Here is a 17,594-nt window from a genome sequence, read left to right as displayed (position 1 = left end):
AAATTAAAAATAAAATTGGCAAACACCCCCATTTTCAGAACATGGGAAAAAAAACCTCAAGGCTTTTTTGAATTTAATTTAATATGTAAAAAATAATTTTCAAAACCCAGCAAGGTTTTTTTTTTGCAAAAAAATAATTTTTTACATATTAAAAAAACTCATGGGGGACCTGAGGATTAGTTCTGCACAATCTTCGGCGAAAGTTGAGAGCCATTTTTTTTTTGACCAATTTTTTTTTTTGTTTTTTTTGACAAAAACGAGATCTTTTATTTGCGATCAAACCTTCACCACAGAGTTTACTATTTTGGTTTTTCACTGGTCCCTCATTCTTTTCATTAACCGAAGAAAACCTTTGCTATAACTTTTAGGGAATGGGATTCAATACTATTATAATCTTATTTTTCACTGGTTAATCGCCTAAATTTGCTTGGTCATTTAAAATAATAATTACTTTCAATAGTTAACCAATCACTCGTTTTATTTTAATTCATACTTTACAAAATACAATAGTTTTTTAATCATTTACAAATCTTCATTATATAATATATAAAAAATAATTCAAATTCTATATTATAAAATAAAAAATGAAAGAAATAATAATATTATTATTTTTATCATTTATCGTTGTTGTTTGGACAACTGATCCGGTAAAATTCGAATTTGATAATGAAATCTATCAAGATGGTTTTAGGGTGTCGATCAGACTTCCAGATGGATATGCTTTTGACAAGGATAAATTCAAGGTTACTGCTGAAGATGGAACTAATGTTAAACCATGTACTTTTGTTGAAAGAGTTGGTACTAATGTAGTGGTTTACAAAATTTCCAATCTGAGAGTAGAATTTGACATTGATGATGATGATGGTAGTAGTGATAGTAGTGATGGTAGTGATGGTAGTGATGTAGTAATCATGTCATTCATGAAGTCAACCCGTCCACTCAAAAGAGGTAAATCATCAATTTCCAATAGTTACTCTCTTGTCATCTTGATCAATCAACAGTGAACCCACCACAATCCTTTTTATTGCAATTCACAAGTATGTATATCTTTTTATTCAAAAATGTGTTGAAAATGATTTTCTAATATTTCAAATTTTTTACTGAATAAAGATCCTTCTATCATTTATGATGATCTTGTGATTCTAGAAGGAACAAAAACCTTCAAGTTTAAAGGTTATTCTCTCCATTTTCCAAACTATGCTCCAAAGATAACTCTAGTCCGTATTCCCCAAGGTGTACCAGTTGTCAAGTTTGAATGTTTAATCACGGCAGTCATTTCAAAAGATGAAATCGAATGTACCACCACTCAAGTAGTTCCATTTGGAAGTTATTTTTTTAATTTTGAATATGCTGATTCGCACAACAGAAATTTTCCATTCACAATCACAGCACTTCGTAAGTTCATCAAATTTGATTAAATTTTTTTTTTGTAATTTTAATTTTAATTATTTTTTTTTATAATTTTTTAGCAAAAATCATCCCAACAACGGAACTCTCTTTAAATTCACATCTATCATATGATGCCATTATTATCAAGACTGATTCACTCATTTCAAGGCTTAAACCCGATCAGGTTGAAGTGAACTTTATTAATGAAGATCAATCTAAAACTGTAAAGTGTACTGTTAAAGAACTTTCGAAAGATGATAATCAAATCAAATGTTCTTTGGATGTCCCAACCAACTTCCCTTCAGGTATTGTCAATGCTTACATCAATGTACTTGGTAAAACTATTACTGGTTCACAAAAGTATAACTTTTTTGGTAATTATCAAATTGTTTTATAGATAAAGAATCTTTTAAATGATCGCTTTATTTACAACTCTGTGTTTCTCTCTTCTTTATTTATTTATTAGTTCCGAGTTTCTCAAGTATGGGACTTGATATTTCGGGTCCTATGACAGGAGATGTAAAGTTTGTGATTGAAGGTGAGCATATTGACCCATCTGGATCTGTTTTCTTTGGTACAAGTGATATAAAACTGAAATGTCAATATAAAGCAGCTGTCCCACCATCGACATTGGACCAATACGAATGTCTTTCACTCTTGTATTTCCCAGATGCTACAAATCCACCTGTTTGGGAGTATAAAATCAATACAAAGATGTATGGAAGAGACTACCCAACTGAATATACCTATATATTTAATTGTATGTAAATTTTAGATTATCTTTCTTAAAGAGTCAATATCTAATTTAATCTTTTAATTTCATACAGATCCTAAATTTGATTTGACACCAACTCAATCAATTAAGATTATTAAAACCGGACATTCAATAAGTACACTCAAAGGTAAAAACTTGGAAATCATAAACAAGATTACATTGAATGATATCGCTTTGAATACCAATGACTTCCAGATTGTAGACAATACTCTTTCAATTGAAATTGTTAGTACTGCATTGGTTGGTGATCAAACAATCAAGTTCTTTGTTGAGAAGAGTCTAACCTCGAATGATGGAACTGTTGTTGTACATTCATATCAAGTTAAACCCGATATTGAAATGAAATTACTTGGTAACTATCATTAATCAATTATAAATATTTTTGATAAATTGATTATTAATGATCTATAATAGCACCGACAATCAAGGCCAAAGATGATAATACACTTTCATTTTACTTCTTGGATGACGCAGCCAGTAAATCCATTATCTTTGATCTCACAGATTTCCCAGAGAAACAAGATTATTTGATTAAAATTGGAACCTACAACTTGAATTGTGCTCCAGAAACAACTTCTGCACCAACTCCAATCAAATGTAGTGGTATCCAAGATTTATCATTGAGCAATCTACCAACTGAATTCCCGATTTCAATTGTATTTGATCCAAACAGTGCCAAACCAGGTTTTATCAAGACAATTGATTCCACTCTCAAATTCAAATACACTGGTAACTATCATATAATCATTTATGTATTATTGTTTCACAAAACTAATTTATTTCAATTCAGGACTTGTATTTGATGTTCAAAGTCTCTTGGCTAATGCTATCCAAAGTACTTATGGAGGATACTTTAGAATGCTAAATGGAGTAGAACTTAATCGTATTGAATCTCTTTCAATTGGTGATGCAGCACTACCTTTTGACCATGTTCTAACTATCAAAAGAGATGGAATTGCCAACGATTTATATGTAACTGGAAGAGTATTAAACTATGACACTGCAACCCAGAGAATGAGAATGCTCATCGATAAACAAACTGTTAATTATTCACCAGATCTATTCTCGGTGTCGTTCGTTGGTGTTTATAGTGGCCATACTGCAAATACAGTTACAATGTTTGAGGTAGATCCTCTTACTCATGAAGAGCTTATAACCGACTATGATGTAGATGGTATATATGTTGGTCATGCCGATTCGATTTGCACTATTGTGGTCGAAGGAGAATTCGACTACAATACATTTACTCTCACAATTGGAACTGAGGAGTATGAAATCGACAAAGCCAAGAGAGTAAAACCAGTCTACTCAATCACATCAAGTACTCTTGGATTAAATCCAACAACAAACACATTCCCACCCAGTCCACCAAGAGAATTCATTGAAATCGAAGTGATTGGTGTCACTTTTACCAACAATGAAATTACTTTCCCTTCAGAACATTCATTCACAGTGAGTGCTGATCTTGAGAATATCAAAGAAAGTGGATGTCTTCTCATCAATCCAACAGCTCCACTCAAACAATCGATGATATGTTCACTCCCAGAACCAAAGACCACTGATTTAGACGCAAGAGCACTTCGATACACCGTTGGAGGCAGAACAATCACCAATCAAATTCTTCAATTTAGAGTTCCGAGAATCATAAATGCAACACCATTATTTGGTTCAAAATATAATGATGATCGATTGACGATTTCCTATACCAAAGGTGACTCAACAGCTGTTCAAATCAGACTTGTTAAACTTTCTGGTGTAACGATTGCTCTCACTTGTGATCCCGAGACTGCACTTGGTAATAATCAGTTCCAAAAATCATGTACCAAACCAGCAGGTCACGCAAGTGGAAAATATTTGATTCAAGTATTCGATCCAACTCTATCCGTTTATTCATTAGAGAGAATTTATTTCAATAACTATGGTAAGCAACAAATACTGAATAATAATAAACATGATATATTAACCATTTTTATTTCTTTTTTTTTATTTTTTATTTTAAAAGGTATTTCATGCTTGGGACAAGCAGACGGACCAATTAATCAATATAATAATAAACCAGTTTCATGGTGGTTCACCTATAAATTACAACACACAGCCAAAAATTTTAACAAAGATACAACCAACAGTTATTTATACACCGATGAATCAATGGATAGTATGATTATGAGGGATCATCTCACACCAGAAGGAGATTATGTAAAAAATCCAGATAAAAATTATAATATCGACCTAAACCAAAAACTTTCACCACTTGCAGCCACCTTTAAACAATTGAGTACAACCAACTCCTACTATTACGTGTATGTATATTCATTACCAAAACAAGCTATAAATGATTCAAAATTATTAATGAATGAGAAATCTTTTGAACTCGTCCAGTTGGAACGACCAAACAGGTCCAAGAACACAAACAGGTGGAAGAGAGCCAATAGATAATGCATATTTATTTGCTCATTCCAAAGGATTTGTTATTTATGATATCGAGGATGGTGTTGCCAAAGGAATTCATGTCACACATACAAATCCACTTTTTCCCACAAAAAAAACAGATTTCTATGAACATTTCACTCAAACCGGTGTTAATCTATACAAGTGGCTTGGTAAAGCAGATCCAGGACAGAATTTCTTTTGTTACAACTTTGAAGATCTCTCTGATGTTATTGATACAATGGTGAAAAACAAGGTATATATGAGTAACCACCAAAATGGACAAAGAATACCAGCGAACACAGTCATGTGTCGTGGAAATATTCCATGTGTTGACCTCTATAGAATCACCAATGTACCTACATTTAATACTAGATCTCAATTCTATACAACTGTAAGCAATTCATTTGAATGTATATTTATTTTATTTATATTAAATAATCAATTCTTCAACTTTAGCAATGTACCAATAGAATACAAGCAATCTATGATCAAAGACGGGCAGATATCGCGACTAATAGAAATGCTAATTTCATGCAAAGGTTACAAGCGAATACTTTGACTGATATTGAAATTGAAAAATTAAATTATGATTTTCCAATTCAAAGATATCAAAATTTACAGGATCATTGCTATTGGATGATTGAACATAGAATCAAAGGTCTTCAAAAACCATTAGTTTCCAAAGTCATCAAATCATTCGCTAAAACTAATATTGAAATTCCAGCTTTGGAAAAAAATATTTTGTCAACAAGAGGTAGACATAATTATAAATTCATCAATCCATTATTACCTTGGGAGCTAGTCCAAAAACCGGGAACACCACAATTTGACGGTGTTGATATTTATGAAGTTATTGCTTCAGTTTACTATAAAAGAAAATTCTTTGTCGCCACTTATCACAGTAAGTACTACATTCCAAGTCAATACAATGCAAAAGAGCTAACAATAAATATCCATTCCGATTTTAGTGGGAGGTGCTCAGATACCTTTGTACCAAGTTGCAACCCTTGCTCAAGTTGGTTTTCTTCGTAAGTTGACCAAAAATTATAAATCACTTTTACGATCAATCATTAACACTTTAAATAGAATTAACCTCTGAACTCTTGGTAAGAAGAGATGCACTTGGAACTCCTGTCACACCAGCAAATGATTGGCCAAACCTATCTTTTTCAGGATATAAACAAGATCACTCGAAATTTATGATCGACATGTTCCCATATGATGTACCAAATCCAACAATTTGTTTTGGAGAATCAAATCGACATGCACTCCAGGTATGACTGATTCTTTTAATTAAACTGATATTAAGTTCTCTAACATTAATAATTTAATGATGTAGCCACATAGAGGTGGAGGTTGCACATGTTTTGAAGACGAAAAACTTTCACGTGAGATGCATAGTTTTATTAGATCATATTCAGTCAAAATTGCAGGTACAGATGAGAGTGAAAAGTATAAACTTCGTAGTAGAGTTATTTCACATTTAGTTGATCAAATAATTAGGATCAATGTTCCAAACTTTGTTGGTCAAGTTCAACTTTTAGTCAAGAAAGGAAACGGACATCACTTTATCCCTGAAATTCCTTTACAAACACTCACAATCACCGCGGCCACCCCAACTCATGATATCACGAGACAAATCAGAATTGTAAGAACAACATCACCATATACAACAGATGCTCAGAACACAAATGAAGAGGAGGTCTCCCAACTTAAACCATATGTATCAAGTTACCTATGGACACCGACAACACCACTCCAATCCAGGTCATTGAAGACTTATTGTGAACCAACACATTTAACAGTTGAATACAAAGCATTAGATGTTACTGGAGCAACCATCACTTCAATCAATACACTTCATACATGTACCAACGATCGAACAGCTCAGATATCAAATGAGGTCAGACAATGTCTTGATCAAAAAGCTGAAGCCTCAATTATCACCTATACTAGAGCCAACGCAGTCTTTGTTGACAATCAACCAACTCAATTAAACGGAAATAGTGATGCAAGACGTTCCAATCCCCAAGCAAACACAAGAGAATATGATTTGACTGGAACAACCAATATTGAATTTAGAACAATTGCTTTCACCAAAAAGTTCCAAACCGCAATGGGCGATACATCAAGATACAATATCATCATTGATCCAACACTCAGCACAGCATCTCAATATAGATATCCATATATTTATTCACAAACTTCGAATATTCCAGATGATTTAGTATTGGTTTACTATCTATTGACTCAAAGATTAATGAGTGTTACTAGATACCCAACAATTTCAGACAACAATGATCAATTGGGAAATGCTGTATTATTGGTCGCATCGAAATTCATTCATATGAGAATAATAACTCCAACCAACATTGCTACTCCTCCACTTCCAACACCAGATCTTTTAGGCATTACTTTTACAATTCCAATTAAATCCAAGAATACAATCAACACACTACCGTAAGTTAATGATGAATTTAATTGAACTTTCAATTTAATCCAAATTCTAACCAAATCTTTTCAATTAGTGATGTAAATGATAATGAATTTACCAAAGTTACCTATTTGTTCTGGAAATTGATGTCTCAAAGCACCAATCCTTTGACATATGCTCAACTTTTCTCAGATCTCACAACATTCCAACTTACATCAGCAGTCGATGTTTATGATAAGTTCAAAATTAGAATTGTTCCTGCAGATCCAGCAATTGAGAATTTATTCAGACCCGCTACCAAGAATAATAACAATAATAATGGAGGATCAAATTCACGTTCATTCAAACTTCAATCTCAAATCAAACATGCAAGTTCATCACTTTTAGTTTCACTTTTACAATCGAATCATTTCAAATCAAATGAAATATTTGAATTGGATACTCTTGAAACTGAACAATTGACAGAATCATTGGATATGTGGCTTGAAAACAGAATGATCTCGACACTGCTCGGATCATCACGTTCCAACGAAGTCAAATACCTCCAAGAAAGATTTAGATTCTTTTTGACAAATGAAATATGTCCACAATATTCACCAACCTCAATTACACATTATGAAATTTGCAGACCAATGTCGATTGTTGGATTCACCAACATTATAAAACACACACAATTATCTACAAAATCAATCAAATATTCTTTTGGCGAGCTCGAATATTATTATTCAGCATATCCATCAACTTTCCAATCGATCTTTTTGGATAAGACAACATTTGATGGTATTTTAATTGCCACAATCAATTCGAAACTATGTGATATCAAACTTGTCAAACAAACAGAACTCAGCAATATTGAATCAATCGATATCTGTAGAATTCCAATAATCAACAACATCATACCAACATCGAATAGTATTATTACGATCAGTGGAACTCATTTCGATTCATCCACCCAAGTTACAATTTCCAATGGATATCGATGCATTTCGAAACAACTTCTCAACAGTACAAACATGCTTTGTGAATTACCAAAACTAAACGATATCAATAATATTATTAAAGTTGATAATTCAATCAATGATCATTCATTTTATGTCACCAACAAATGTCCAATCATCAATGAAGTTGATGTAGGAACAACAAACAAACTTCTTTCAGTATCAGGTGGTGATATCGTTGAAATTAAAGGAATGTTCTTTGGTTCATCATTCTCTGATATTCAAGCATTTATTGGTCACCAAGAGTGTTTCATCATTAAAATTCAAGAGTCTTCAATCACCTGTATAACACCTTCATACACTGGTCAGAATATCCCAATTGGAATTCAACTTAGAAATTGTCCATTTGTTCAATCAATGGATAATAATCAAAGAGTATCATATGAATCACCGGTTATCCTCTCGGTTATTCCAAGTGACCCATTGTTAACATTCCCAGGAGATTCTATCTTGATCAATGGAAAATCATATGGAACAATTGAAAACACCAAACTATTCCTCTTTGACAAAGAATATCCATTTGAATTAATCAGTTCCGAAGTATTAAGAATCACTATTCCAGATGATATGTTGATTCCAACAAAACAAATTCCATTAAAAGTTAAAGTTGGAAATTCGATTGCCACTTCATCATTCAGTTTATCAAGAGGTTACTTCATCCCAACAACATCACCAATGATTGTTCCAACAAAAGGATGGTATGTAATTTTTGATGGTGATTCATTTGGAATATCATCGAGTGAACTTGACAATATCAAATTGAGCAATGGTGTCAAGCTTATTGGATGTCACCGTTATCAATTCTTTATTGAATGTTTGGTTCCACCTGGAATTGGTGCAGATTATTCAGTTAGTGCAACAATCAACTCAATCAATATTGTTTCACCATTGAAATATATTTCCTATGAAGTACCAACCATTGGAAACTATTTAAACTCTGGAAATTCATTTACAATCTATGGTAAAAACTTTGTTCCAAAAGGAGTTGCACCAGCAACATCCAATATCTACTTTAGTAATAATCAAATTGATTGGAAGCCATGTTTAAGTCCAGTTTTTACCGATGAAAGTACAATCAATTGCAATGAAATGCCTGCACTTGGTACCAACCAAATTTATGCTTATGTTGATATTGGAAATCAAAAATCAAACACAATTATGGCAAAAGTTACGTTTGTACATGGTTATGTTTATTTGGACAAGAATTTTAATAATGTTAGAGATTCTAGTGAACAAGTATTCACAAACTGCAAAGTTACCTTGTCTGTTAACTCTGTTGCCAAATATGTTGCATCTTGTGATTCCAATGGATACTATTCATTTGCATCACTTGATGCACCTGCAACTTATGAAATTACAACAACTATCAACAGTGCAACCAAATATTTCGTTGTAGTTTCATCACATTTCTTTGATATTCTCAAAGATCAAATAATCCAAAGAGATATCAGTGTTATTGAAGACACAGGATACAATTGTTTCGCAACATTAACAACATTTCAATCTTTAACAATGGTATTACCATATGGTGAGTATGACCTTTTATCATATGAAATGTGTCAATCACCACCCAGTACTTGTAAATTCCAGGTTTCCTCAATTGTAACTATTTAATTCAACAAAATTTTATTAAATTTGAAAATACTAATTTATTTTTTCTATAAAGACTACAAATGGTAATGATTGTGCAGCTACTCTCACTGGAACCAAACTATCTATCTCATATTGTAAGTAATAACATGTCCATTTAGGATATTGATAGAATATCTATACTAACCAAAAATTATTTAATAGCATCTATTGTCTCATTGAATCTAAAATTAGATAACTTGGTCCCACCAAATTATAATACTGCTGTATACTATGATTCATTAGCTTTTGCAGAGATTAAATTTACCTACCTTCAAAAGGATTACTTATTCAAACAATACAATAGGAATGGTCAAATTTTATTTAAATTACCAGTTGGAATCACTGGTGTCATCAATATCCAAACACCGAATCAAAATACATGGCCAATCATCAACAATTTTGATGTTCTATCACCAGCAACAAAGACTCTCCCAATGTACTCTGGAATATTCCCAACAGTTAACTTTTATGAAAAACCAAACAAATTGGGTTCATCACTCACTTTACCTGTGGGATATTACACTCAGGGAGATCTCACTCATATTGGATGGTCGAAAATTGTTCAATCATTGGTTGTCCCAGAGAAATGTGTTCTCAATACCAATCTTATTTTTAATCCAGGATATTCCTCAGTGAATATACAACTTACTAAATTTGATCTTTCTTATCAAAGTAAGTCCCGATAAATCAAAAATCCCAAAAATATTTATATTCTAATAATCTTTATATTTATAAACAGCAATGTTTGATAGAATTAGTTTTGCAGGTGGATACCATAATATTCTTAATAAATATCCAAATCCATCACTTATTAAATACTACATCGGAAGTAAGTAATCGACATATTGATTTATTTAATTTGATTTACTAATATTCAATTTAAAAATAGGTGAAAATTTGAAATGTACTCAAACCCAATGTTACTTCAAATCTGATATTGGTACCAAAACACTTACCATCAAGTACAACGATGCTCAAATATCAAAAACATATTCCATTCAATATACATCACCATATGGAGATGAAGGACAATATCCAACACTAGATTCACAGTCTGCAACTAAAAATGTTTTGAAATTGAATGAAAAGCTCCAAATACAATCTGGATCATCTATTACCTCACAAATATCATTGACTTCAAGTGGTTTGACAATTTCATCGATGGGAACCACTCTTTTCTCTGTGTCATCATCTCTTTACGTTTCAAGCAGTTGCAATGGAGAGGACCGACTTTTTATTCAACCCGATGGTAATCTCTGCATTAACAATGTTATCTCTGATAAATCATGTCCCAGATGGTGTCTCTCTAGTCACCACTCTAGAGCTAGATACCTCAAATTAATTCCATATGGTGTTGTTCTCCAAAATGCCAATGGACAAATTGTTTGGTTCAAATATCATTCTTCTTATATCAATAATCTTGCAGGAACTGAGTTTAAGAAAAACTTTGTCAATCCATTGGTTTATGCACCAATTGTCCTTGACAATACAGGATCAAATAATGTACTCTATTCTTGGCAGTCGGAGTACCTTCCAAGTGTTCTCACCAATGGTGTCCACTATTTGATAATGGACAAAAACCAATGTCAACTCAAGATATATGACAACATCCAGATAACTGGTACTCCAATATACACATCAGATTATAACAACATACCTAATGTTCCAACAACAAATTGCAAGCTGGTTTTTGGTACTGATGGTAATCTTTGTGCACAAACACTTAGTGGACAAGTTTCATGGTGTACATATTCGCATAAGCTTGATGGAAGATACTTTGGATTGGCACCTGCCTTTACAACAACTCAAATTGGTTTCTATGTCCTCAATTCCAAAGGTAGAATGGTGTACGGTAGATTCACATCACTACAAGAAAGATCAAACCTGAAGATGATCCCAGGAAGTTTCATTGTTGCAAACAATCAAGAGTATTATCCAGAGACTGAAGATAGAATTATCAATGAAGGAGGTGTTTTGACAAATGGAAAATCATATATCAGATTGGAGAGTAACGGTCAACTTGCTGTATATGACTCGAATCCATACAATGCAGTTATACCACAACCAATAGTACTCTGGAGATCAGATTTACCAGCTGTTGCACCGACAAGACCATTCTATGCTCAACTTGAATCCACTGGTATTGTTGTGGTTGGTGCCAACGTTCGTTACTTAGCAGGCAAACTAAATGTTGCAAGTGCAACCGCATTCCAAATGAATTGGATGGGCTCCACTCGTTCTGATGATTGGGGATTCTCTTTCATCAAGGATACAAAGATTATTGATGGTTACTTGTCAAAACCTGGAGTATGGGGAAACTACCAACAAATCGAAAATAATCCTCTAAAGAATTTTGCAAATGCATACTTCGGTTTCAATTGGAATGACCAAACTGGAATTATTGAAGCAAAAGACTATAAAACAGGTGAAGTTCTATGGTCAAATCCAACCAACAACATACCACAAAAACTATGTGGAAGATATTATGCAGATTTTGGTATTTACTTTACTCCAGCTATGCCTCATCTTTGTGTGTATGTCTCGATGGTTGATAGTTCATGTAAATTTGGATCGTATTGGTGTCAAAAGTTCCCACTTACAACCTACTACATTCAAGCACCATCTGGTGTTCCTGAATTCATTGCTACCAACATCGATGGAAGAATCACTTGGACTGCAAACTCTATAAAATATTTACAACTCACTAAATAATAATAATAAAATTTTAAAGAAACTAATAACAAAACATTTAAAAATAAATTAAATTAATAAAAATCAAAAATTATCAAATCGTCTTGAGTTTGTTATCTATTCCACAAAGATTCTAAAAAGTTTAAAACGGTCTCAATGAACAGAAGGTGGTAACAGCCATAGATTAATCACTAGCTTCAGTCAAGATTGCAAGAAACCATATACACCACTTTATACTGTTGTTCATCTACACGCAGCTACTGTAGTTGGAAGGATTTAGATTCCAATCAGATTTAAATTTACGCGTTATTGCAGAGCAATCGACAGTTTTTTTGTTTTTTTTTTTTTTTTTTTTTTTTGCAAAAAAAGATTTGTTGACTCATGATCAGTCAACAAATTGCAGGTATTATTCCTTGGGAGATAGAATTAGCGATTGTGAAGTTATTTTTTTTTTTTTTTTTTTTTTTTTTTTTTTTAAATTATCCTTGTACTACCATTACTGATAGTCAAGGTGTAGAGCTTGATATTACCCTACAGTTCGTGTTTTATTTATTTATTGTTGGAGCAGTTCAGCCACAGGCCGGCTGAGATGGCCATCATTTTTGAGAAAGGGATGATGTTCCCATTGATTTGGTTTGGCAGACTGAGTATTTAAGCCACTTAGAATTCTAAGCGGGTACGTGTGTAAACCACTCGGTGTTCACCTATGATAAGCCTGCTAGTTACTGTCGGTGTCAACTTCATGGGGTCCAAGATAGTATTGAATACTAGATTACATTGGAACTGTAGTACGTGGCGCGCTCCTTTCAAATAATAATAATAATAATAATTATAATAATAATAATATTAACAATAATAATAATAATAATAATAATAACATTTTATTGGCGTGAAGTGGACAGTAGTACAAATAGGACCGTCGAACTTGATGCACGAGTGCTTCCAATTACGAAGTCTATAGTTACAGTACTTGTGGTATATACGTTTGATAAAGGAAAGGAACTGCTGTGAGACTACAATCCTGCATTTGAAGAAGAAATGTTCATGTGGGTTGCATAGTTCAGTGAAGGTGTCACCACAAAACTCACAGACATGACCAGTGCGCTTGTGGTTGATGGGGAAGGTGTGAGAGTACAGCCGGAATATGCTGTTACGTAGCATAGGCGCTTTGACCTTGGATATGTGCAGGAACTGAGATTGGAGATTTGAATTTTGAAAAAGTGGACATAACCGCTTGCGGTATTATTTAAATTAAAAGATTTCGACCAATGAGGGGCTCGAACCCGCGACCTACAGCTTAGAAGGCTGTCGCTCTTCCAACTGAGCTAATCGGCCTTATGTGATTTCCACTACCGAAATTATGATCTAAAATTTTATGGCCTCTAATTTCTGTCTTGCATCTCTCTATCTGTATTTATTTGTATTAGGAGTCTAAAGGTAGTTATTGAAATACTTTGTACTCTTTTCTCTCTTACAAAGTTTTTAAAAAACTTTTTTTAGTAAAGTCGCACCAAAACCCCTCCTTTCTTTTTTCTCCCCTTTTCTACCTCTTTTTCTTCCCAGGTCTGTTATGTTAAGAACGTGTACGTGTATCCAGCTTGGCCAACTGGCAGCGACCCCTCTTACAGGCAGGAGTTGTGAACCTGCTTAGACGCTAACATGAGGAATGGTGTCTCTTCATGCCCGCGCTTGCACTCAGTTAGAAACAAGATTAACAATTGGATGATCAAAGTTCTTAGATTCACCTACTAATCTACAAGAACACCAAGGAAAAGTTTCCCATTTACCGAGAACGCCGAACCGATGGAACCAAAACCAATACCTGTGCTGTGTCTGACCAATCAAATCCAAAATAACCATCTCAAGCTAAGCAATTAGCCAAGCCAAACCATCTCAAACCATCTCAAGCTAAGCAATTAGCCAAGCCAACACAAACAATCTCAAACCATCTCAATACTAAGCAATTAACCAATCCAAACAATCTCAACCATCCCAACCATCTCAGGCTAAGGAATTAGCCAAGCCAATCCAAACAACCTCAAACCATCTCAATACTAAGCAATTAACCAATCCAAACAAACTTCCGGTTACTTAAAAAAAAAAAAAAGAAAACATTATTTTTTACATTATCTTTTTCATTTTATTTAATATTAAAATACCATGAAAAAGCATTACTTTTATCAACAATACTTGGATGATGTAATATAGATCCTTTCAATCCACTGATCAACTCTCTTTCTAATTGTAATATGTTAGAGGATTTAGAATTTGCCTCAACTTGAATGCTAAAGTATTTAAGAGTAACATTGTTTACAATGGCATGAGATATCGTATGAAAGGTTGATGGATTTGAAGATATTGCCAACAATCTGATTGATAAATATTTCGATTGTCGATTGGTGATTACTGTTGCAATTATCTTTGATATTCCTTCATTAAAGTCTCTTATAACCAAGGTTAATCTCTCGATATTATCAAAGAGTGGATAGATCTTATCCAAGAGTGGAACGTCATCAAGGATATTATTGTCGATATAAACAATCATCTCTTTGATCGGACGTTGGAATGCTGTGATATATTGGAATGGAATACCATCGACAATCGTCAAATAATCGATATTCGAATGAATTAGTGTATCAACTAGTTTGGGTGATTGTCTCGATAGCTCCTCACTGTAACGGAATGACTTTAGATTCTTGGCGGTCTTTACATATTGTTCTAGTCTCTGATAGTAGATGTCGGTTTCGAAAGGTGATTTTACAGTTGGCTTTCCCAATGATTTGATCTCAAGGTGTTCCAATTGATCGAGCTGTTCTAAGACGTCAAAGAGAATTGCTGGATGATCTGCAATCTTTCTTGAAACTGAAATAAAATTGCTGTCTTTGAATTTGAACGAACGGAGACTGCTCTTTAGTATTGGTACTTTCGATAAGTGCTCTTCAATCTCATTTGAAATATAGAATACCACTGAGAGATGTTTTATCTGCTGATTGTTTTGGAGGAATTCACCGAAAGTATCAGAATGGATATCACTTTTAATAGTATATCGATAAACAGTGACATTCTCCAACAGTGGAAACTGGCTACCAACGACATATGGTGATAGATCCAGAGGTATAGATATTCTTTGTAGGCTCAATGTCCATTGTTGTGTTAGTCGCTGATTGAACTGGCTGATGGCGGATGGAAAGATCGGTTGAAATGGCAACTTGGCTGATATGATCCTATCAGAGATTGGACAGAATCTACTCGATAGATGCTCTTCTACTACAACACCCATATCTTTACCTCTGAACATAGACATATTCAAGTGATTGTTGAACTGTTTTACTAATGCATGGAATTGCCAAGAAACCAAATCCAATCTCAAAAGTGAACGGTAACTCTCTAGTATTTCAGATTTTAGTTTTTTATTGATTTTTTCTTTATGTTGGAATGTTTTAAAGTTAATCGCTTGTAAATCATGTTCATTCCACAAGAATGTTATTATATTTTTATATATATAGGAAGTGAAAATCATTGAATCTATTTAATTCTGTTGAAAGAAAAAAATAAAAAAAGTAAATTTGGAGGCGGCTTGTTGCTAACTATTTTTTTTTTTGGTGTTTAATCACTTTTTTTATTATTAATTAATATTAAAGATCAACAAAACACTAAAATGCTTTATTTAATATTATAATACCATGAAAAAGCATTACTTTTATCAATGATAGATGGATGATGTAATATAGATCTTTTCAATCCACTTAGTAATTTTAATTTTGCAAAGCTATAAGTATTGGTTTCCATTTGAAGGTTAAAGTACTTGAGTGTTGTATTATTAATGATGGCAAGAGATATCGTATGAAAGGTTGATGGATTTGAAGATATTGCCAACAATCTGATTGATAAATATTTCGATTGTCGATTGGTGATTACTGTTGCAATTATCTTGGCAATTCCTTCGTTAAAGCCTCTGACAACCAAGGTTAATCTCTCGATATTATCAAAGAGTGGATAGATCTTATCCAAGAGTGGAACGTCATCAAGGATATCATTGTCGATACACACAATCATCTCTTTGATCGGACGTTGGAATGCTGTGATATATTGGAATGGAATACCGTCGACAATCGTCAAATAATCGATATTCGAATGTAGCAATGCATCGACCAGCTTGGGTGATCGTGTCGATAGCTCCTCACTGTAACGGAATGACTTTAGATTCTTGGCGGTCTTTACATATTGTTCCAGTCGCTGATAATACATTTTGGATTCGAAAGGCGACTCTATATTTGGATTTCCCAATGATTTGATCTCAAGGTGTTCCAATTGATCGAGTTGCTCGAGGACATCAAAGAGAATTGCCGGCCGCGGATACGCAATTAATCTTGAAACTGTTAAAGACCTTTTAGGTTTGAATTTGAACGAACGGAGGCTGCTCTTCAGAATCGGTATTTTCGATAGAAGTGCTCGTACATCGAGAGTACCGTAGATTACCACTGAGAGATGTTTCACCTGTCGATTGTTTTCGAGGAAATGAATGAAAACATCTGAATTGAGATCATATTCTCGCTCGCCTAGAGAGACAGAGATATTCTCCAACATTGGAAACTGGCTACCAACGATATATGGCGCTAGACCCAGAGGTATAGATAATCTTTGTAGATTCATTGTCCATTGCTGTGATAGTCGTTGATTGAACTGGCTGTTGGCCGATGGAAAAATTGGTTGTATTGGGAACTTGGCTGATATGATCTTCTCAGAGATTGGACAGAATCTACTCGATAGATGACCCTCCACTTCAACACCGATATCACAACCTCCAAATGAAGCCATATTCAACCGATTGTTGAGCTGTTTGATCACTGTATGGAACTGCCAACAAACCAAATCCAATCGCAAAAGTGAACGGTAACTCTCTAGTATATCATCTTTCACTTTTGTATTGATTCTATCTGGATATTGGAATCTCTTTAAGCTTCTCTCCTGTAAATCATGATCATTCCACAAGAATATTATTATATTTCTATATATATATGAAGTGAAAATCATTTTTAATTGGCATGTGATTGTTATGTTATTTTATGTTTACGACAATTTTGCTAAATATTAACTTTCAAAAGCTTAAAAAAAAATGTTTAATTCCAGTAAATAAAAAAGGTTAAAAAAAAGATTTGCTTTTGAAAATAATAATTTTTATAGATTTATTGTTTTTGTTGTTTAATTGATAACTGAAAAAGACTAGTTATTATACATATCTAAT

General features: G+C 33.4%; 2 protein-coding genes and 1 non-coding gene across 3 annotated transcripts; 1 reads left to right on the top strand and 2 right to left on the bottom strand.

Annotated features, from left to right (window-relative positions):
• Positions 1 to 584: 584 nt before the first annotated feature.
• PPL_10550 (uncharacterized protein) lies at positions 585 to 12,370 on the top strand (the record flags this gene model as incomplete). The annotated part of the gene is made up of 17 exons (XM_020581320.1): positions 585 to 948; positions 1,111 to 1,395; positions 1,470 to 1,763; positions 1,856 to 2,149; positions 2,217 to 2,516; positions 2,579 to 2,893; positions 2,955 to 4,085; positions 4,167 to 4,464; positions 4,544 to 4,985; positions 5,051 to 5,495; positions 5,681 to 5,868; positions 5,934 to 7,054; positions 7,123 to 9,628; positions 9,693 to 9,753; positions 9,821 to 10,330; positions 10,398 to 10,487; positions 10,548 to 12,370. The coding sequence occupies 17 exons, from the start codon at positions 585 to 587 to the stop codon at positions 12,368 to 12,370; spliced, it is 10,467 nt and encodes a 3,488-aa protein (XP_020428107.1).
• Positions 12,371 to 13,611: 1,241 nt separating this feature from the next.
• On the bottom strand, positions 13,612 to 13,684 carry PPL_10549. Its single transcript has one exon. It is a non-coding gene; the product is annotated as a tRNA-Arg (tRNA).
• Positions 13,685 to 14,350: 666 nt separating this feature from the next.
• PPL_10548 (uncharacterized protein) lies at positions 14,351 to 17,167 on the bottom strand (the record flags this gene model as incomplete). The annotated part of the gene is made up of 3 exons (XM_020581319.1): positions 14,351 to 14,439; positions 14,525 to 15,874; positions 16,048 to 17,167. The coding sequence occupies 3 exons, from the start codon at positions 17,165 to 17,167 to the stop codon at positions 14,351 to 14,353; spliced, it is 2,559 nt and encodes an 852-aa protein (XP_020428106.1).
• Between the last annotated feature and the right edge of the window lie 427 nt (positions 17,168 to 17,594).

The sequence above is a fragment of the Heterostelium album genome, assembly GCF_000004825.1.
Source record: "Heterostelium album PN500 unplaced genomic scaffold PPL_scaffold14, whole genome shotgun sequence".
Lineage (NCBI taxonomy): Eukaryota > Evosea > Eumycetozoa > Acytosteliales > Acytosteliaceae > Heterostelium > Heterostelium album.
This window is presented reverse-complemented; position numbering and strand designations above follow the sequence as displayed.